This window comes from Scyliorhinus torazame, chromosome 1 (assembly GCF_047496885.1).
Source record: "Scyliorhinus torazame isolate Kashiwa2021f chromosome 1, sScyTor2.1, whole genome shotgun sequence".
Lineage (NCBI taxonomy): Eukaryota > Metazoa > Chordata > Chondrichthyes > Carcharhiniformes > Scyliorhinidae > Scyliorhinus > Scyliorhinus torazame.
In genome coordinates this window covers 212,352,672-212,375,216 of record NC_092707.1, presented here as the reverse complement: position 1 = coordinate 212,375,216, position 22,545 = coordinate 212,352,672, and the positions used below count along the sequence as shown (strand labels likewise).

Below are 22,545 nucleotides of genomic sequence, written 5' to 3'. Positions count from 1 at the left end.
TACAACAGGACATTGACAGGATGCAGAGCTGGGCTGAGAAGTGGCAGATGGAGTTCATCCTTGATAAATGTGAAGTGATTCATTTCGGAAGGTCGAATTTGAATGCTGAATACAGGGTTAAAGGCAGGATTCTTGGAAGTGTGGAGGAACAGAGGGATCTTGAGGTCCACGTACATAGATCCCTCAAAGTTGCCACCCAGGCTGATAGGGTTGTTAAGAAGGCATATGGTGTGTTGGCTTTCAGAAACAGGGGGATTAAGTTTAAGAGTCGTAAGGTTTTGCTGCAGCTTTATAAAACCCTAGTTAGACCACACTTGGGATATTGTGTCCAGTCCTGGTTGCCTCATTATAGGAAGGAAGTGGATGCTTTGGAGAGGGTACAGAGGAGATTTACCAGGATGCTGCCTGGACTGGAGGGCATGTCTTGTGAAGAAAAATTGAGGGATCTAGGGCTTTTCTCACTGGAGCGAAGAAGGAAGAGCGGTGACATGATAGAGGTGTACAAGGTGATGAGAGGCATAGATAGAGTGGATAGGCAAAGACTTTTCCCCAGGGTGGAAATGGCTGTCACGAGGGGACATAATTTTTTTTAAAAAAAGAATTTAGAGTACCCAATTCATTTTTTCCAATTAAGGGGCAATTTAGTGTGTTCAATCCACCTACCCTGCACATCTTTGGGTAGTGGGGGCGAAACCCACGCAAACACGGGGAGAATGTGCAAACTCCACACGGACAGTGACCCAGAGCCGAGATCGAACCAGGGACCTCGGCACCATGAGGCAGCAGTGCTTCTCCCTGTGCTACTGTGTTGCCCGACGAGGGGACATAATTTTAAGGTGATTGGAGGAAGGTATAAGGGAGATATCAGAGGTAGGTTCTTTACACAGAGAGTGGTGGGTGTGTGGAATGCACTGCCAGCAGAGGTGGTGGAGTCAGAGTCATTAGGGACATTTAAGCGACTCTTAGACAGGCACATGGACAGCAGTAAATTGAAGGGGTGTAGGTTAGGTTGATCTTAGATTAGGATCAATGGTCGGCACAACATCGTGGGCTGAAGGGCCTGTACTGTGCTGTACTGGTCTATATTCTATGTTCTATATGGATATGCCAATATTTTGTGGAAAAAACATGCATTGAGACAATCTGTTTTTCCTTATTTGAACAGTAGTCCTGAAAAGCTCCAGAGAGAATTTGCACAGTGGAGAGGCCAGTAACTTCAGAAAACAGCCAAAATGTACAACGGAGCCACGAGTAAGGCGGCAAGGAGTGTGTTACGGAGTTCAAGTATAAGCGGAGAGATGTACGACATGGAAAAGAGCAGTGGCAGCCAGCAAGAACCAGTGGCCAATAATGCCATTAAGAAGAGGCGCTCCAGTCTTGGTGCTAAAATGGTCGCAATCGTTGGACTGTCACAATGGAGCAAAAGCACAACTCAACTTAACCAGACCGGTAAGTTAAAGATTAAACTACTTTGGTTTATGAAGGTGGTTGGGAAAGGATATGCTGGCAAATTAAGGATTACTACACTCTGAAATACTGTAAGATCCATGTACATAGCACACTAATATACGAAGCAGTTATCCAGGTTGGGGAGCTGGATGACACTAGAGTTTGTGCAAGAAATAGGCAAAATTATAGAGAATGCTGGCTCCCCTCCTTTTGCTGGTGTAGCTGAGGATAGGTCTGTGATGTGTTAGCTAATTTCAGCTGGGATATGGTGAGCCAATTGAATCCAACATCCCAAAGTGGAAAAGAGGAAATCATCCCCATTTCCTCTTCCAGGTGTGATGAATATAAGAAATTGACATACTTTATAGTTTGTATTTTTGCAGTAATGTTGTTAAAATTACGGTTAGAATGCATACAGACAGTATGTCTGCTAGAGCTGTGATTTAAAAGTGAGGTTATCAATGATTTTTATAGGGCAAATGGTTTGCTGATAGATACTAAAATCCATTTTACCTATTTGAAGGTAGAGAACTAATGTAATGTTTTAATAGTTTGAGACTGTCTAAACAAATCAAGACACATTTTGTAACAAGAGACAAAAGGATGCTGTGTGCTTTGAGTGCAGCTGGTGTAGCTAATGGGAGGGGCCAGTGATGTCTGAAAGTGGTCCTTGCCCACATGACTTGAATGTGAGCAGAAGGTTTTCAGCTTGGTCCTGAAAAGAATTCTCTCTCCAAGGACACCTCCCCCAGATAAGCAAGTAAATCCTGGTTGTTAACATATAAATGGCATTTGAAACATATGGGTTTGCTGAATTGGAATGTAGAGGCAGGTTTCAGGAGCAGGTTAAGATATGGTAACTGTTAACTATAAAGCAATTTCTTTGTTGCTAATGTGCTTAATTCTGTGTTCAAGTTAAAGTTTATTTTAAATATAAAAGCTGCTCTCTGGTCAGTGTTATCACTCCTGTGGCGCAATAACATTACCAAATACAAGCAGTTGGATTCTAGTCCGGGATCTCAACCAAACTTAGGGTTCAAGTCTGGACCTATAGTTTGGATCATTATCCTTCTGACATGTGCACATGTGCAAGCTTCAGATGGGGCAGCATCATGTTCAGTTCTGATGCTCTGCACAGTGAAATCGACTGCCACAGTCATTTTACAGATTAATATAAACAAGAAATAAGCATTTGAGCATGAGGCCAATGGAGGAAAAGTATATAAGTGAGAAGGCCACTGAAGAGATGGGTTTTAGCAATTGCTTTCAACAAAGTTCTTCATACTTTCAAAGTATTTATGAGGCTTCAGAACTGCATTGAGAGCAGTCTGTGAATGGAATAAATTGGACATGGGCTTTTGAAAGAATTGTGCTGATTACAGTTTTCATGGTTCTATTCCCCCCTTCATTCCATCTCCTGTTCTCTGTTAATGATATCAGCTGTGGCTCAATGAATGGACTGTGGTCTCTGACTCAGGCGGTTACAGGTTCAGTTCCTACGTCCAGGAAAATGAGCCTATAATTTCCAGCTTTACGGGGGAACGTTGCACTCTCAAAGATAGATAGAGTCATAGAGGTTTACAGCATGGAAACAGGCCCTTCGGCCCAGCTGGTCCGTGCCGCCCAGTTTCTATCACTAAGCTTGTCCCACTTACCTGCATTTGACCCATATCCCTCTCTATCCACCCTGCCCATGAAACTGTCTAACTGCTTTTTAAAAGACAAAATCATACCCGCCTCTACCACTGCCTCTGGCAGCCCGTTTTAGATGCTCACAACCCTCTGTGTGAAGGAATTTCCCCTCTGGTCTCTTTTGTATCTCTCTCTTCTCACCTTAAAACCATGCCCTCTCATTCTAGACTTCTTTATCTTTGGGAAAAGATGTTGACTATCTACCTTATCGATGCTCCTCATTATTTTCTAGACCTCTATAAGATCACCCATAAGCCTCCTACGCACCAGGGAAAAAAGTGCCAGTCTATCCAGCCTCTCCTTATAACTCAGACCATTACATTTATCCAAATTAAACTCCATCTGCCATGCTGTCTTATCAATGTGACGTTAAACTTGGCCCATCTTTTCTCTAAGGTGAATGCAAAAGACCACTGTGATATTTAAGGAAGTGCCGAAGACACCCCTTGTGTGTCCTGTTCAATATTTTTTCCTTCAATCAAAATAACTGAAACAAATTCTGTTATCTGCTCGTTGTCATATTGCCGACTGTGGGAGCTTGTTGTGCATCTATTGGCTGCTGCATTTCTTACATTGTAACAGTGAGAATGCTTCAAAACTGGTCCTTTTTTCAATAAATTTAGCGTACCAAATTATTTTTTTCCAATTAAGGGACAATTTAGCGTGGCCAATCCACCTACCCTGCACATCCTTTTGGGTTGTGGGGTTGAGTCATAAGCAGACATGGGGAGAATGTGCAAACTCGACACGGACAGTGACCCTGGGGCGGGATTGAACCCGGATCCTCGGTGCCGTGAGGCAGCAGTGCTAACCACTGTGCTACTTTGCTGCCCCTCAAAACTGGTTTAATAACAATGAGGACTGTCAGAAGATGCAGCAGGATCCATCGGTTGGAGACTTGGGCAGAGAGATGGCAGATGGAGTTTAACCCGGACAAATATGAGGTAATGCTGCCGCACAGTCTCCTCAATGGCTCCAGGCCAGGATAGCCCGGTGGACAAAATGGCCCTGAAATGCAAGAGGAGTGCAGCTCCCAAGATCAGTGACATTTCACTAGGCCACCTGCTGGATGCTATTGAGACTGCTGGGATATCCTGTGCCTCAGTGCGGCCATGAGAAGTCCACCATTGCCACCAATTCGGCCTGAGAGTCAGTGTGAATACGGTGCAGAAAAGGACCGCAATCTCATAAAGTTAAGCATCTCGTCACTTTACCAATTTCTATTTCTGGCCCCAGCTCGTTCATGACCCTCTCCGAGACACTATTCCTCATTGTTATTCCTGAGGTCGCTTCCAACCTGCAACCACCTAGTTGGAGAGTGCCACCTTCCACAACCTCTGCCCACTTTTGCCCCGTTCCTCATGGAGGCCTTGCCCTGCGGATTCTTCCACAGCACCACCACCTTACCTCTGGTCTGTCAGGTAGAGCCTTACCTGTGAAAACCATCCGCCCCCAGAGAGTGATGTGATGCTGACTGTAGAGCCTGGCACTAAGTCAAGGTACCATGAGCGCTGCACGATAAAAGGTAGGCGAACAAAGCTCAAAGTCACGAGTGAAATGCTGGTCACTAGGTGCACGTCGCTTACATCCAGTTGTGAAACACATCGTTCTAATTAGACACTGAAGTGACCTCTTGATCTATTACATTTTTGCCTGCTCACTTAACCGATCCCTCTGTAGTCTCTTTTCCTGGGTTTTCACTCCTGAGGCAGCCAGCACAAGTGGGGTTACTGGGTTACAGGGATTGGGTGGAGGAGTAGGTTTAAATATGGTCTCTTTCCAAGGGAAGGGGCAAACTCAATGGGCCGAATGGCCTCCTTCAGCATTGTAAATTCTATGATTTTATGATTCTAAGCATCTGAGCGGTGCAAACTTTGTTCTGGGGTGTGGCGGTGGTGGTGGTTGTGGGAGTGGGGGGGGGGGCGGGTGGGGGGGGGGGGAAGTGGTGGTGGACTGGGATAATATCAGGCCCGTCGCCCCGGATGCATCTTGGAGGCGGTCACAGGGGTTACTAAGTGCTGAGACGGGCTATTTAAAAAGCTTGCTTCGGTTTTCTGGGAGATTGTTCTCATTGTGTTGTTAAATTCTAAGCCCTCTAGCTCTCACCCCTCACACCCTCTCATCCCCGTGCCACCTCCATACCTCATGGCAACGTACTGCCAACACACATCTCCACACGCCCCCAAGGCCCCTTATAGCCTCACGCCAAATTAATGTAGCTCGTGGTTTTTATCTCCGTGTTTACAAAGGAAATGGATGACGCAGATATTGTAGGCCAGGAGGAACTGTGAGATATTGGAGGCGATAATCATAAAGAGAGAGGAAGTACTTGAAGGATTGGAATCCTTGAAAGTTGATAAGTCGCCAGGACCAGATGGATTGATTCCGGAGCTACTGAGGAAGGTCAGGGAGGAGAAAGCAGATACTCTGAGGATGATTTTCCAATCCTCACTAGATACAGGGGAGGTACCTGAAGACTGGAGAAATGCAAACGTGGTCCCATTGTTTAAAAAGGGATTGAAGGAAACGCCAAACAATTATTGGCCAGTTAGTCTTATATCAGTGGTGGGCAAATTTGTAGAATCAATCCTGAGAGGTAGGATTAACTGTCACATAGAAAGGCATGGACTGACTTCTGGTTGCGGCTATGCGGAGCTAAGTCGCACATTCGGCGGCTCCCGCAAAAACGGACTTTTGGGCTCTTTTCAGGGCCCCCAACGGAACTTTTTCGACATTTCCCTGTGTGGGAAGGAGATTATAACAATTCCCCGATGGTATATGGCTCCTACTAGGAGCGGGGCGACTAAAAAGGTGGTGGTGGACCCGAAGAAGGTGCGAGGGAAGAAGAACAAAATGGCGGCGGGCGGAGACCAGGCAGCGTGGATGCAGTGGGCGCAGGAGCAACAGGAGGGTATCCAGCGCTGCTTCAGAGAGATTAAAGCGGACCTGCTAGAGCCGATGAAGGCTTCTATTGATAAGCTGCTGGAGACACAGACGGCGCAGGGGGTGGCGATTCGCGAGGCCCGACAAAAGATCTCCGACAACGAGGACGAGATCTTAGGCCGGGCAGTAAAGGTGGAGGCGCACGAGGCGCTCCACAAGAAATGGCAGGAGCGGTTCGAGGAGATGGAGAATCGGTCGAGGTGGCAGAATCTGCGGATTCTGGGCCTCCCGGAGGGGCTGGAGGGGCTGGACGTGGGGGTCTATGTGGTCATCATGTTGAACTCGCTGATGGGAGTGGGGTCCTTCCAGGGGCCCCTGGAGCTGGAAGGGGCCCATAGAGTGCTGGCGAGGAGGCCCAAGGCTAACGAGCCTCCGCAGGCGGTGCTGGTGCGGTTTCATCGGTTCGCTGATCGGGAGTGCGTACTCAGGTGGGCCAAGAAGGAGAGGAGCAGCAGGTGGGAGAACGCGGAGGTTCGGATATATCAGGACTGGAGTGTGGAGGTGGCGAAGAGGAGGGCCGGGTACAATCGAGCGAAGGCGGTGCTGCTCAGGAAGGGGGTGAAGTTTGGCATGTTGCAGCCGGCGTGACTGTGGGCCACCTACAAGGACCGCCACCATTATTTTGAGTCTCCGGAGATGGCGTGGGCCTTTGTTCAGGCCGAGAAGTTGGACACAGATTGAGGGTTGGGATGGGCGTTTGGGGACTGCGGTGGATATGTTACTTTTTGAGGGGAGGGCCTTTGCTCTTGGTTTCTTCTTCTGTGTGTTTTTCCCTTTCTGGTCGGTGAGGGTGGTTAGGGCGGGTTGGGCACTGTTCTGGTTGGGTTGGTCGGGGGGCTCTTGGAGGGGGGTAAGCAAACGGAACAGGGCTGGATGGCCGGCGGTGAGATGGGGCCCCGCGGGGGGGGGGGGGTGGGGGGTGAGGAGACTGGGCCTGTAAAAGGAGCTGCATCAGAGGTGGCGGGGCCGGGTTTTCCCCACGCTGAAGACAGGAGGGGGCGGGGCTGGCGGGGGGAAGCGAGGGTTGTTTCCCACGCTTAGGATGGAAGGGGGAGGGGGACAGCCTGTGGATGGGGAACGGAAGAGGGGGGTGTGTCACACAATGGGAGGAGTTGAAGGAGAGGCGGGAGCGTCCGGGGTCAGCAGGAGTCAGCTGACTTGCGGAAGTGCAATGGGAGGAGTAAATCAGCTAGGATGGGTCCTGGGGGGGGAGGGGGGGGGGGAGAATCGAGTTGCTGCTGCTATGGTCAAGGGGGAGCTGGAGCGAGTGGGGGGGGGGGGTCGAGATGGGGGTCTGCCGCTGTGGGGAACGGGCCGGGCGTGGGGTGCGGGAGCATGGCTGGCCGAGGAGGGGTTATGGCTAGTCGGCGGGGGAGGGAGGCGTGTAGCCCCCTGATCCGGCTGATAAGCTGATAACCTGGAATGTAAGGGGACTGAATGGGCCGGTTAAGCGGGCCTGCGTGTTTGCGCACCTGAAGGGGCTGAAGGCGGATGTGGTTATGCTCCAGGAGACACACCTGAAGGTGGCAGACCAGGTAAGATTGAGGAAAGGGTGGGTAGGTCAGGTGTTTGATTCGGGGCTGGATGCCAAAAATCAAGGGGTGGCGATCTTGGTGGGAAAGAAGGTGTCATTCGAGGCGTCGAGCATTGTGGCAGACAATGGCGGTAGGTACATAATGGTAAGTGGTAAGTTGCAGGGAGAGAGGGTGGTACTGGTCAATGTGTATGCCCCGAATTAGGACAATGTGGGTTTTGTGCGGCGTATGTTGGGTCGGATCCCAGACTTGGAAGTGGGGGGCCTGATAATGGGGGGAGACTTTAACACAGTGCTGGATCCGGCACTGGATGGCGGCAGGTCTAGGACGGGTAGGAAGCCGGCGGCGGCTAGAGTGCTGAGTGGGTTTATGGACCAGATGGGAGGGGTGGACCCTTGGAGATTTGCAAGGCCGGGGGCTAGGGAATTTTGATTCTTCTCACATGTCCATAAGGCTTATTCCCGAATCGACTTTTTTATTTTGAGTAGGGCGCTGATAGCGAGAGTAGAGGATATCGAGTATTCGGCAATAGCCATTTCGGACCACGCCTCGCATTGGGTGGACTTAGAGCTGGGGGAGGAGAGGGACCAGTGCCCGTTGTGGCGCTTGGAGGTGGGGCTGTTGGCGGACGAGGAGGTGAGCGAGCGGGTCCGAGGAGTTATAGAAAGGTACCTGGAGGCCAACGATAACTGGGAGGTCCGAGTGGGGATGGTATGGGAGGCGCTGAAGTCGGTGGTTAGGGGAAAGCTGATCTCCAATAGTGCCCACAAGGAGAGGAGGGAGCGGGGGGAGAGGGAGAGGCTGGTGGGGGAGATGGTGAGGGTAGACAGGAGGTATGCGGAGGTGCCCGAGGAAGGATTGTTGAGGAAGAGGCCAATTCGACCAGGTGACCACCAGGAAGGCGGAGATGCAGTAGAGCAAGGCCCAGGGGGCGATTTACGAGTCTGGGGAAAAGGCAAGCCGGATGCTGGCGCATCAGCTTCGGAAGCGGGACGCAGCTAGGGAGATCGGGGAGTTAAGGACAGGGGAGGGAGCGTGGTGCGGAGTGGGGTTGGCATGAATGGGGTCTTCAGGGACTTTTATGAGGAATTGTACCGATCCGAGCCCGCACGGGAGGAGGGAGGGATGGGCCGCTTCCTGGACCAATTGAGGTTTCCGAAGGTGGAGTTGGGACTGTTGGCGGGATTGGGGGCCCCGATTGGGCTGGAGGAGCTGACCAAAGGGATAGGAAGCATGCAGGCGGGGAAGGCTCCGGGGCCGGACGGTTTCCCGGTCGAATTCTATAAACAATATATGGATCTGTTGGGCCTGTTGCTAGTTTAATGAGGCAAGGGAGGGGGGGGCTTTGTCCCTGACGATGCCCCGGGCACTGATCTCCTTGATCCTGAAGCGGGACAAGGATCCCCTGCAGTGTTGGTCTTACAGACCAATTTCGTTGCTAAATGTAAATGCCAAGGTGCTGGCGAAGGTCTTAGCCATGAGGATTGAGGATTGTGTGCCGCAGATCATCCATGAAGACCAGACGGGGTTTGTGAAGGGGAGGCAGTTGAACGCGAATATACGGAGGCTTTTGAATGTTATCATGATACCGGCGAGGGAGGGGGAGGCGGTGATAGTGGTGGCAATGGACGCTGAGAAAGCCTTTGATAGGGTAGAGTGGGGGTACTTGTGGGAGGTGCTGAAGAGGTTTGGATTTGGGGAGGGGTTTGTCAGGTGGGTTAGACTGTTGTACGAGGTCCCGATGGCAAGTGTGGCCATGAACAGGAGGAGGACCGAGTACTTTCGGTTGCACCAAGGGACGAGACAGGGGTGTCTCCTGTCCCCCCTGCTCTTCGCACGGGCGACTGAACCCCTGGCTATGGCACTGAGAGAGTCGAAGAACTGGAGAGGGTTGGTGCGGGGTGGGGAGGAGCATAGGGTGTCGCTTTATGCGGACGACTTGCTGCTATATGTGACGGACCCAGTGGGGGGAATGCCGGAGGCAATGAGGATCCTTAGGGAATTCGGGGATTTTTCAGGGTACAAGCTCAACATGGGGAAGAGCGAGCTGTTCATGGTTCACCCAGGGGACCAGGAGAGGGGGATTGGCGATCTCCCACTAAAAAGAGCAGAGAGGTGTTTCAGATATTTGGGGGTCCAGGTGGCCAGGAGCTGGGGGACCCTGCATGGGCTTAATTTCACAAGGCTGGTGGAGCAAATGGAGGAGGAGTTCAAGAGGCGGGACGCGTTGCCGCTGTCCTTGGCGGGTAGGGTGCAGTCAATCAAAATGACGGTGCTCCCAAGGTTTTTGTTCCTGTTCCAGTGCCTCCCCGTGTTTATCCCGAAGGCCTTTTTTAGGCGGGTTAACAGGAGTACAATGGGGTTTGTGTGGGCGCGAGGGACTCCGAGGGTGGGAAGGGTGTTCCTGGAGCGGAGTAGAGATAGGGGGGGGCTGGCGCTGCCCAGCCTCTGTGGGTACTACTGGGCATCCAATTCGACGATGGTGCGCAAGTGGGTGATGGAGGGGCAGGGGCTGCATGGAAGAGGCTGGAGACGGCGTGTTGTGTGGGTACGAGTCTGGGGACGCTGGCAACGGCGCCGCTGCCGCTCCCTCCAAGGAGGTATAACACGAGCCCGGTGGTGGCGGCTGCCCTCAAAATCTGGGGGCAGTGGTGGCGGCACAGGGAAGTTGGGGCCTCGGCGTGGACCCCAATACGGGGGAACCACCGGTTCGTCCCAGGGAGAATAGATGGAGGGTTTTCGGGGTGGCACAGGGCAGGGATGCGAAAGTTGGGGGACCTGTTTGTGGACGGGAAGTTTGCGAGCCTGGGTGAGCTGGAGGAGAAGTACGGGCTCCCCCCCCCGGGGAAGACCTTCAGGTACTTACAGGTAAGGGCGTTTGCCAGGCGACAGGTGGTGGAATTCCCGCGGCTGCTGCCACACACAGTACAGGACAGTGTGCTCTCGGGGGGGTGGGTGGGAGTGGGGAAGATCTCGGAAACTTACCAGGTGATGCAGGAGGAGGAGGAGGCCTCGGTGGTGGAGGTGAAAGGTAAGTGGGAGGAGGAGTTGGGAGAGGAGATTGAGGAAGGGATGTGGGCAGAAGCCTTAGGGAGGGTGAACTCTTCCTCTTCGTGTGTAAGGCTCAGCCTCATACAGTTTAAGGTGCTGCACAGGGCACTCACGACCGGGACAAGGATGAGCGGGTTCCTTGGGGGTGAGGACAGGTGTGTTAGATGCTCAGGGAGCCCAGCAAATCACACCCATATGTTCTGGGCGTGCCCAGCGCTGGAGGAATTTTGGAAGGGCGTAGCGAGGACGGTGTCGAGGGTGGTAGGATCCAGGGTCAAACCGGGCTGGGGGCTCGCAATATTTGGGGTGGCAGAGGAGCCGGGAGTGAAGGAGGCGAAAGAGGCCGGTATTCTGGCCTTTGTGTCCCTGGTATCCTGGCGAAGGATTCTTCTTCAGTGGAAGGATGCGAGGCCCCCAAGTGTGGAATCCTGGATCAATGATATGGCGGGGTTTATTAAATTGGAGAGGGTGAAATTTGCCTTGAGAGGGTCGGTACAAGGGTTCTTTAGGCGGTGCAACCGTTGTTAGACTTCCTGGCAGAACGGTAGACATTGGTCGATGGCGGCAGCAACTCGGGCGGTGGGGGGGGGGGAGCGGTTACTTTATTCCTGTTTTTGTTACTTACACTGGAGGGTCCAGGGGGGTGTATATACCTGTTGTGTTAAGTCAGGGTGTTATTGTTAATTTATTATTCATGTACAGGGGGGAGTGGGGTATGGAGGGTTGCTTTTCTAGACTGTGTTTTGTACTTAACCCTTTGGGTTCCTTTTTCATTTTGTTATTCATATTTTATGAAAACCTTAACAAAATTATTTTTTTTTTAAAGAAAGGGATGGACTAGTCAGGGATAGTCAGCATGGATTTGTTAAAGGAAGTTCTTGCCTCATAAATTTGATTGAATTCTTTGAGAAAGTGACAAGAAAGGTTACATAGATACATAGAAGATAGGAGGAGGCCTTTTGGCCCTTCGAGCCTGCTCCGCCATTCATCACGATCATGGCTGATTATCCAACTCAATCCTGCTTTCTCCCTTCAGCCTTTGATCCCATTCACTCCAAGTGCTATTTCCAGCCGCCTCTTGAATATATTCAAAGTTTGAGCATCAACTATTTCCTGTGGTAATGAATTCCACAGGCTCACCACTCTTTGGGTGAAGAAATGTCTCCTTATCTCTGTCTGAAATGGTTTTCCCTGAATCCTCAGGTTGTGACCCCTGGTTCTGGACACACCCATCATTGGTAACATCTTCCCTGCATCTACCCTGTCTAGTCCTGTTAGAATTTTATCAGTCTTTATGAGATCCCCCTTCATTCTTCTGAACTCCAGAGAGAACAATCCCAACCTAGTCAATCTCTCCTCATAAAGCAGTCCCGCCATCCCTGGAATCAGTCTGGTAAATTTTCGCTGCACTCCCTCTTGAGCAAGAACATTCTTCCTCATAAAAGGAGACCAAAACTGCACACAATACTCCAAGTGTGGCCTCACCAAGGCTCTGTATAATTGCAGCAACACATCCCTACTTCTCCACTCGAAACCTCTCGCAATGAAGGCCAACATACCATTAGCCTTCTGTACCGCCTACTGCACCTGCATGCTTACCTTCAATGACTGGTGCACAAGGACACCCAGGTCCCGCTGCACATTCCCCTCTCCCAATTTACAACCATTCAGGTAGTAATCTGCCTTCCTGTTTTTGTTTCCAAAGTGAATAACCTCACACTTATCCAAATTATACTGCATCCGCCATTTAATTTGTCCACTCACCCAACCTGTCCAGATCATGCTGTAGGATTCCTGCATCTTCGTCACAGTTCACCCTCCCACCTAACTTGGTATCATCTGCAAACTTTGAGATGTTACATTTAGTTCTCTCATTCAAATCATTAATATATATTGTGAACAGCTGGGGTCCTAGCACCGATCCCTGTGGCATCCCACTAGTTACTGCCAATTTGAAAAGGAACCATTAATTCTCAGTCTTTGTTTCCTCTCTGCCAACCAGTTTTCTATCCACCTCAATACACTTCCCCCAATCCCATGTGCTTTAATTTTGCCCAATAATCCCTTATGCGGGACTTTGTCAAATGCCTTCTGAAAGTCCAAATACACCACTAATGTTGATCTCCCTCAGTTCTTCCCTCTCACTCTCATTCTCCAACATTTCTGGTATCTGATTTGTGTCCTCTTTTGTGAAGACAGACCAATATATGTATTCAATTGCTCAGCCATTTCTTTGTCCCTTATTATTCATTCCCCTGTTTCTGTCTGTAGGGGGCCTACATTTGTCTTTATCAATCTCTCTCTTCACATAGCTATAGAAACTCTTAGTGTCAGGCTTTATGTTCTGTGCAAGCCTATTTTCGTACTGTATTTTCCCCTTCTTAATCAATCCCTTCATCCTTCTTTGCTAAACTCCAAACTGCTCCCAATCCTCAGACCTATTATTTTTCTTGGCCAATCTGTATACTTCTTATTTCTAATTTCCTTTGTAAGCCATGGATTGGCCCTCTTATTCCCTTTGCTTTTCTGCCAGACAGGAAAGAACAGTTGCTGCGTTCCTTGAATGTTTGCATTGCCTATCCACTGTCATCCCTTTAAGTAACTCTCCCCAATCTATCAAGGCCAACTCACGCCTCATATCTTCACAGTTCTCTTTATTAAGGTTCAGCATCCTAGTCGCCGAATCAACTACTTCACTCTCCATCTTGATGAAAATTCTATTGTGTTATGGTCGCTCATTCCCAAAGGATCTCGTACAGCCAGCGTGGCAATTATTCTCTTCTCATTACACAGTACCCAGTCTAAGGTGGCCTGCTCTCTAGTTGGTTCCTCCACATATTGGTCAAGAAAACCATCCCGTATACACTCCAGGTATTCCTCCTCTACGGACTTGTGGCTAATTTGATTTCCCCAATCTATGTGAAGATTAAAATCACCCATGATCACCGATATTCCCTTATTACATGCATCTCTAATTTCGTGTTTAATGCCATTCCCAACCTCACCACTGCAGTTTGGGGGTCTATATATGACACCCACTAATGTTTTTTGCCCCTTGGTATCTACCCATACAGGCTCCACATTGTCAAAGCTAATATCCTTTCTCCCTATTGTGTTAATTTCCTCTTTAACCAGCAGTGCCACCCCACCACCTTTTCTTTTATGCCTGTCCTTCCTAAATACTGAGAACTCTGGGACATTCTGTTCCCATCCCTGTTCACCCTGCAGCCATGTCTCCATAATCCCAATTATATCGTACCCATTTATTTCTATCTGCATGATTAGTTCATCCACTTTACTGCAAATGCAGGTTGATGAAGGTTGTACAGTGGTTGTTGTGTACATGGATTTTAGCAAGGTGTTTGACAAAGTCCCACATGGCAGATTGGTCAAGAAAGTGAAAGCACTTGGAATACAGTTCAATGTGGAAAACCGGATAAAAGGTTGGCTTAGTAACAGGAAACAAAGGTCGATGGCTGCCCTTGCAGTTGGAAAGTTGTTTCAAGTGATGTTCCACAGAGCTTGTGTTGGGACTCTCATGTTTATGTTGTATATTAACAATTTGGACGTGAACGTGGGAGCATAATAGGGACATTTTTCAGATGACACAAAGATTGACGGAGTGGTGGACAGTGTAGAGGATAGCTATAATGGCCAAAATGATATAGATTGGTTGGTGAAGTGGGCGGTAAAGTGGCAGATGGAATTTAACACAGAGAAGTGTAAGGTTGTGCATTTAGGGAGGTCAAACAGTTATAGGGAGTACACAATAAATGGGAAAATACTAAGAGAGATAGAATGAGTGAGTGTTCTTGGCATACAAGTGCACAGCCCCTAAAGACAGCAGTTCAAGTAGACAAGTTTGTAAAGAAAGCTTATGGTAGAGGTGTAGAATATAAAAGTACGGATATAATATTGGAATTGTGTAAAACACTGGTGAGGCCACAACTGTACTGTGTACAACTCTGGTCACCACATTACAGGAAGGATGCAATTGCTCTGGAGAGAGTGCAGCAGAAGAGGTTTACAAGAATGTTGCCAGGGCTATAAAGGTGTAGCTACAAGAAGAGGTTGGATAGGTTGGGGTTATTTTACTTGGAACAAAGAAGGCTGAGGGGCGAGTTAATTGAGGTGTACAAAATTATGAGGGGAAGAGATACAGTGGACAGGTTAAAATAGTTTCCCTCGGTGGAGAATTCTAGAACCAGGGGACATAGATTCATGGTAAGTGGCAGAAGGTGTAGCGGGGACATGAGGAAGAATGTTTTCTGCAGAGGGTGGTGGGAGTCTGGAATTTGCTGCCTGAGTTGGTGCTGGAGGCAGAGACCCTAAACTCTTTTAAAGAGTACCTGGATCTGCACCTTAAGTGCTGTAAGTTACAGGGCTATGGACTGGATGGACCGGGTGCAGGAAGGTGGGATTAGAATTGAGAATTCGTTCAGTGCAGGCGGAGGCACCAGCCCTCCGAAAGAGCACCCTATTTAGGCCCAATCCCCACCCTATTCCCGTAACCTCACTCAGGGATAATATAGCATGGTCAATCCACCTAATCTGCACATCTTTGGACTGTGGAGCAAACCGGAGCACCCAGAGGAAACCCATGCAGACACGGGAGAATGTGCAAACTTCACACAGTCACCCGAAGTTGGCATCAAACCCTGGCACTGTGAGGCAGCAGTGCTAAACACTGTGCCACCATGTTACCCGAAAGGGCACCTGGGTGTCCTTGGGTTGGCATGGACAAGATGGGCTGAATGGCCTCCTTCTGTGCTGTAACTTTTCTATAGTTCTCTGCTAACCCATGACCCCTGCCCATCCCATGGCCCTTTTTAGCCCCCCCATGCCAACTTAATGCCAATTTATTTCAACTTGCCCTCAACACATAGCATTTACACTTTTGATGCCAACTCACTCAGTATCCACCATGGACAGACTTCAGGAGTTTGAATGAAATAAAATAAACGTTTTGAATATTTATCACAGCCTATTTTATATTTATTTTTTAAAATCCTTTCATCAAAGCCCTTCAAAACTTTTAAATCTGCACATGTGCTTAATCCCTATAAAAACAAATAAAGTTGGATTGATAGCCCCATTTCAAAGACAGCTCATCCTTTAATAGCCTCTTTGAGCTGCCATTCAAACTGTCAACTTCAGACCGCCCTGCTGGGAAAAATATAGCTTATGGAACTTTTCATTTGGAATGACATAATGATAGCCCTTTGGGGAAACTCAACAAACAGCTATTACAAATGCAAGAACTTTTTTTTTAAAGATCACTGACACAGGCAGCCTGCTTTTTTCCATTTGTAAAGGTCTGAGTTTGAAATAACTTAACAACACGGCAATTCTATCAGGATAGAGCTTATCCACCCTTTAAAAGCATTTATGTCCACTTAAACTATTTGTAGGTACCACCCTGCAGGTTAAGGCCCTTGCTACAATGGAAATCAGGGGCGGGATTCTCCGAGCCTCCGCTGGGTCGGAGAATCGCCGGGGGGTGGCGTGAATCCCGCTCCGCCGGCTGCCGAATTCTCCGGCGCCAGGGTTTTAACGGGGGCGGGAATCGAGCTGCGCTGGCCGCCATTGGCAGCGGCCCCCCCCCCGGCAATTCTCCGCCTCGCGATGGGCCGAGCGGTCGCCCATTTTTCGTCCGGTCCCGCCAGCATAAATCAAACCAGGTCTGTAGCAGCGGGACTTGGCTCTACGGGAGGCCTGCAGAGTCCTCGGGGGGGGGGGGGGGGGGGCACGGCGGGATCTGGCCTCGGGGGGTGCCCCCACTATCAAATCCTGCTTGTTACACCATCAAATAAGTCTAATAAATTTGTTCAAACACAATTTCCCTTTCACAAAACCATGTTGACTCTGATAAATTGTATTATGATTTTCTATATGTCCTACTATAGCTTCCTTAGTAATTAATTCAAGCATTTTCCCAATGACAGATGTGAGACAAATGGGCCCAGAGTTTCCTGCTTTCTGTCTCCCTCATTTCTTGAATAAAGATGTTCCATTTGTGATTTTCCAATCTGCTGGGATCTTTGCAGAACCTTGATAATTTTGGAAGATTATTTTAAAAATGCACGCTGCAGGGGGTTTATCAGCATTTAGTCCCACTAAGGTGCCCAGTATTTTATCTCTATTGATAATGATTGTTTTAAGCCCCTCCTTCCCTTTTGTCCTCTGTTTTTCTATTATTATCAGAATGCTTTTCGTGTCTTTACCAAGAAGCCAAATACAAGATACTTGTTCAAAATCTCTGCCTTGTTTCCCATTATCAATTGGATTGTGCAATGTTCAACACCATTTGTAGCTCCTTAAACACTGAAGCAGTCCACATACAAATGCAGCAAGACATGGACAATAACCGGGATGACAAGTGACAAGTAACATTTGTTCCACACAACCATCAGGCAATGACCATCTCCAACAAGAGGGAACTATCACTGAATCCCTCACTATCAAAGTTACCATTGACCAGAAACTGAACTAGAATAGCCATATTTGTCTATAAGAGCAGCTCAGAGGCTAGGAATCCTGCAGCGAGTAACTCCCCTCCTGAACCCCCAAAACCTGTCCACCATCTACAAGGCACAAATCAGGAGTGTAATGGAATACTCTTCACTTGCCTGGATGAGTGCAACTCCAACAACACTCAAGCAGCTCGACACCATCCAGGACAAAGCAGACCGCTTGATTGGCACCCCTTCCACAAACATTCATTCCCTCCACAATTGACGCACAGTAGCAGCCGTGTGTACCATCTAAAAGATGCACTGCAGTAACTCACCAAAGCTTCTTAGACAGCACTTTCCAACCCCACGACCACTACCATCTAGAAGGACAAGGGTAGAAGATACATGGGAACCCCATCGCCTGGAGCTTCCCCTTCAAATCACTCACCATCCTGACTTGGAAATATATCGCCGTTCCTTCACTGTCACTGGGTCAAAATCATGAAACTCCCTCCCAGCAGCACTGTGGGTTTTGTAAAAATTAATTTACGGGATGTGAGTGCCACTGGCTAGGCCAGCATTTATTGCCCATCCCTTGGTGGCGAGCTGCCTTCTTGACCGCTGCAGTCCCTGTGGTGTAGAGACACCCTAGTGCTGTTAGGGAGCGAGTTCCAGGATTTTGGTTTACATTTTAATTTGCATTCTGTAAATAAATGAAAATCATTAATTCCCCCGTCTCACCCTCTAAGAAATCAACATTTATGTTAGCTAGTCTGCCTTTTTATATCATTGTCGAAGCTCTTACTGTCTGTTTTCATATTTCTTTCCACTTTACTCTCAAAATCTATACTTTCCCTAGATACTTTATTTTAACCATTCTGTGCTGGTTTGAAAAAGATTTCCAGTCTTCTGGCCTGTAACTAATTTTCACAACATTGAGTGCCTTTTCTTTCAATTTAACACCATCCTTAACTTCTTTAGTTAGAGATTGATGGTTCATCATTCTCGTAAAGACTTTGATTCTCAATTAATAAATCTTTTATGAGAATTATTGAATCATGAAATCACCGAATGGTTATAGCACAAAGGGCAGCATTCAGCCCATTCAGTTCATACTGGCTCCTTGCAAAAGCGGCGCTAACTTCGCACCCTTTTCTCTTAGCCATTCTATTTGTTTTCCTTCAATTATTTATCAAATTTCCTTTCGTCTGCCATATTTGGATCTGCCTCCAGCACATTTTCCAGCAATGCATGTCAAATTGTAACCACTTGCTGTGTAATAAAGATTTTCCGAATGTTGCCGTTGGTTTATTTACTGTTCATGTTAAATATGTGCCCTCTGGATTTTGATCCTTTCACCAAAGGAACAGTTTATCTCAATCTACGCTGTCCAGTCCCCTCGTGATTTTGAATGCCTCCATCAAATCCATCCTCGGCCTTCTCTTCCCAAGGAAAATGGTCCCAGTGCCTCCAATCTCTTCAGATAACTGAAGTGCCTCATTCCAGGAACCATTCTAATGAATCTTTTCTGCACCCTCTGTCTTCGCATCCTTCTGAGAATCCAGTACCCAGAATTGGACACAATGCTCCAGTTGTAGGCTAATCAGTGGCCGGGATTTTCCAGACCCAACATGGCAGGACCCACCGCTAGCAAAGCGGCAGGCCAACTGAAAGACCATTGCCTTTCGGCAGGAGCGGAAGGTCCCAGTTGCGGGTGGGGCCAGAAACCCTCGGCCAGTGTCTTATACTGTTTTGCCATAGCTCACTTGTTCTTGTGCTCTACTTATCAGGTCCAGGATTCCGTTTAACTTTTGAACAGCTTTCTCAATCTGCCCTATCACCTTCAATGATTTGTGTATTTGGAGCCCCCAAGCCGCCCAGTTCCTGCACCCCCATTAGCATTGTACATTTTAGGTTACATTACCCTTTTCTCATTCTTCCTACAAAAATGTATCACTTCAAATTCCCTGCCTTGAATTTAAACACCTGCAGGTGATTGCGGTTGCGAAAGGTGCTACAGGCACCTTATCGTCCTTATTTTCTTCCACAAAGATCTTTAATGGAACTAGAAAGCCACAATTTTGACCCTAACTTGACTCTTGAGAATTGGTGTAGAATAAAGCTGTGTGTAGACTGTCTGCAGCCACAAGCTACAAACCAACCAGAGGAGAGCACCCCTTATTGTGCCAATGTGTCAATGTCTCACCAACCAACCTATAATGAGATTGAAAAAAAAATTCTCTCTCAGGTTGTGGCCATTGTAGCATTAATTCCTATGTCCTTGTTCTGCTGTTTTGTGGATAGTCTGTGTGATGAATACATTCCCACAGTGCTGTTAGATCAGGAAACTAAGGGGCAATTGATGATGGCCAATTCACCTAACCTGCACATCTTTGGACCGTGGCGGAAAAACGGAGCACCCGGAGGAAACCCACGCAGTCACGGGGAGAAAGTGCAAACTCCATACACAGTCACCCGAGGTCTGAATCAAACCCAGGTCTGTAGTGCTGTGAGGCAGCAGTGCTAACCACTGTGCCACCATGCTGCCCACAGTGATGATGAAGAAACAAACAGCAGATGATGTGTGACTTGGAGAGGAGATGGAAGGTGGTGCTGCTCTTTTGCACCTGCTTCCCTCATCTTCCCAGGTGGTGCTTGTGGGATTGGAGTTAAAGTGAGGGATAAATCAGAGAGTAGTTTTGAGGTGCAGATTCATACCATTGGCAGCTGGGCTAAGACTACCAAACACTGGTGAGAGTGTGGAACTCATGGAGTGGCTGAGCCAAGGAGACAGATTCATTAAAGGCATCAATAGTACTTTAGGGAGCGAGGAATACAAGAATATAATTATAGAGTGAGATAAAATTAGGTGAGTGGAAGCTCATGTGGGGCATAAATACTGACATAGTCCATTTAGATTGAATGGCCTGCTTCTGTGCTGTAAATTTCATGTACAATTAAAGATAAATTGTCACTGCCACATAGTGACTGCTGGGTTTGAGTCCGGGTGCCAGAATCACTGCAATACCTAGTACACTGTAGGTATTTTTTAAGGGTTTTGACTGTTTTGAACATTGACTTATCCAGTAAGGAGTAGTTGTTAACCCTCAGACTATGAGCCTAACAGCTGTGAAAGTAATAAACCCCTTCTGTTTTTCAGGTTGAAAGCTTTCTCGACAATGCCTTAAATAAGCATAACATTTATTTACGAGATGTATGTGTCACTGGCTCGGCCAGCTTTTATTGCCCATCCCTAGTTGTCCTTGAAAAGGTGGTGGTGAGCTGCCTTTTTGAGCTGCTGCAGTCCATGTGGTGTAGATACACCCACAGTGCTGTTCGGGAGTGTTGTTGGAGCTGCACTCATCCAGGCAAGTGGAGCGTATTCCATCACACTCCTGACATGTGCCTCGTGGGTGGTGGATAGGCTTTGTAGAGTCAGGAGGTGAGTTACTCACTGCAAGATTCCTAGTTTCTGACCTGCTCTGGTAGTCAACGTATTTATGTGGCTAGACCAGTTCAGTTTCTGATCAATGGTAATCCCCAGGATGTTGACTGTGAGGGAGTCAGTGATGGTAATGCCTTTGAATGTCAAGGGGTGATGGTTAGATTCTCACTTTGTTGGAGTAGGTCATTGCTTAGCCAACTTGTAACTTGGTGCTTGTCATCCAAGCCTGGATATTGTCCAGGTCTTGCTGCATTTGGACATGGACTGTTTCAGTATCTGAGGAGTCGCGAATGGTGCTGAACGTTGTCATTGAGTATCCCCACATTTGACCTTATGTTGGAAGGCAGGTCAATGATGAAGCAGCTGAAGATGGTTGGGCCTCGGACACTACCCTGAGGAACTTCTGCAGTGATATCCTGGAATTGAGATGATTGATGTTCAACACCACAACCATCTTCCTTCTGCCAGGTATGATTGTTGTGCGTTTTTTCTTACTACTTGGTCTTTTCTGTGGCTCTGTTCCAATTAGGGCAATCAGTAAATTGGCCTTCTTTCTATATTTTCTATGTCCGAATGCTCAGAGTCACCAGGTATCGAATAATACCACCATAAGTTCCAACCAGCTATCGATCAAAGAGCCAAACACCAGTTAGTTAGTTCAAGGTCAAGGGTATTTTATTTACATACAATCAGTCATGCAACACAAACACTACTAGTCAACTACACCTATTACTAAGACAACCTGTACTTAACTTCGGGCACCCGGCTTAGGTCAGGAAACAGTGGCCGCTGTTCAATTTTGGATCTCTTGGGTTCGAAGTGGTAACTGCTGCTCAGCTGGGCTCATCTGTCTGGTCGTGGGCATTGAACTCAAACTTGCTTCTGATGTTGCTGCAGTTGGCAATGGCCGTGACCGGGGTACCAAGGCCAAAAGAGAGTGAACATATGGCGAACTCTTCTTTTATACTCGGGGGGTTTTCGCGTTCTTTTAGGCGGTCCTTCGATTTGGACCTTACTAATTGGGTGATCCCTGATCGCTCTGTTCGATTCCTTAGCCAATAAGTGGGCGGGGATCTGGATGGCTGGGCGTGTCCCAAGCGGTCACTGACCCCGTTGGTTTACCCATCAGTCTTTGCGAGTTGCTCTGTACCTAGTTGGAAGTGACCATCCCCGATGGGTACACTCCATCCTCTTGATCCACAATGCGAAGCATGAAGGATCACAATATCGGGACTTCTTTGTTCTCTCGGAATGCCGGGTACCCTTAACCAAGGACAGGTTCTATTCTATTCTGTCCTATGGGTCCAAAAACATTGACCTAATTTCCCTAAACAACACATGTCTAAGAATCTCTAGGGGGCCATTTAACATTCAGTAAAAGGGGAACCTCTAACTGTCTCTAACTAGACTACACTCATGCTGCTATTTACAATATAAGAACTTATCTTACAATACAAAAACTGTCCGATAGCAGCAACACATTTCTGCCTATCACTGACATTCAGATACTCAGAAAATAAACTTTATTAACAAAAACAACAACCGCGGAATTTATTGAAGAAAAAAGTTCAGAAGGAGTGTGGGATTTGTTGGATTCCAAGGAAAGGGGCTGTAAATGTATATACTGGGGGGCGGGAGACTCTCTGTCTCCATTTCCGCAATCTAATTGTCTGAATGACACTGTACAATATGGTTATTATTAGTAAGGCTTCCACTGTGTAGGACAGTGAATACCACTTGATGAGGTTCTCACACCATGTGGGGGTATCGGTGGCTGGGTGTGTGCAGTGTAGTGTTTCCCGGCTGGGGGTGTTGTGTTGGGTGGTCGTGTTCGGGGCCTGTGTGGTGAGGGGTTCATTGGGTTGGGTGCTGCTTGTGCAGTTGGTGGTGTGGGTGCTTTTCTCTTCGGGGCCTGGGGGGCTCTATTTTGATTCTCGGCCTCACTTACGTACCATTGGGTCGTTTCACTGTGTTC

At 48.1% G+C, this 22,545-nt stretch overlaps 1 protein-coding gene across 4 annotated transcripts in view; it reads left to right on the top strand.

Moving 5' to 3' along the window:
• The window catches only part of LOC140418707 (regulating synaptic membrane exocytosis protein 3-like), a 559,728-nt gene that overhangs the window by 257,370 nt on the left and 279,813 nt on the right, over positions 1-22,545 (top strand). For all 4 annotated transcript variants that reach the window (XM_072502288.1, XM_072502300.1, XM_072502279.1 and 1 more), the window contains exon 2: positions 1,166-1,449. In XM_072502288.1, coding sequence (XP_072358389.1) covers positions 1,233-1,449 — 217 coding nt within the window. In that variant the 5' untranslated portion in view covers positions 1,166-1,232. The remainder of the gene's footprint in view (positions 1-1,165; positions 1,450-22,545) is intronic.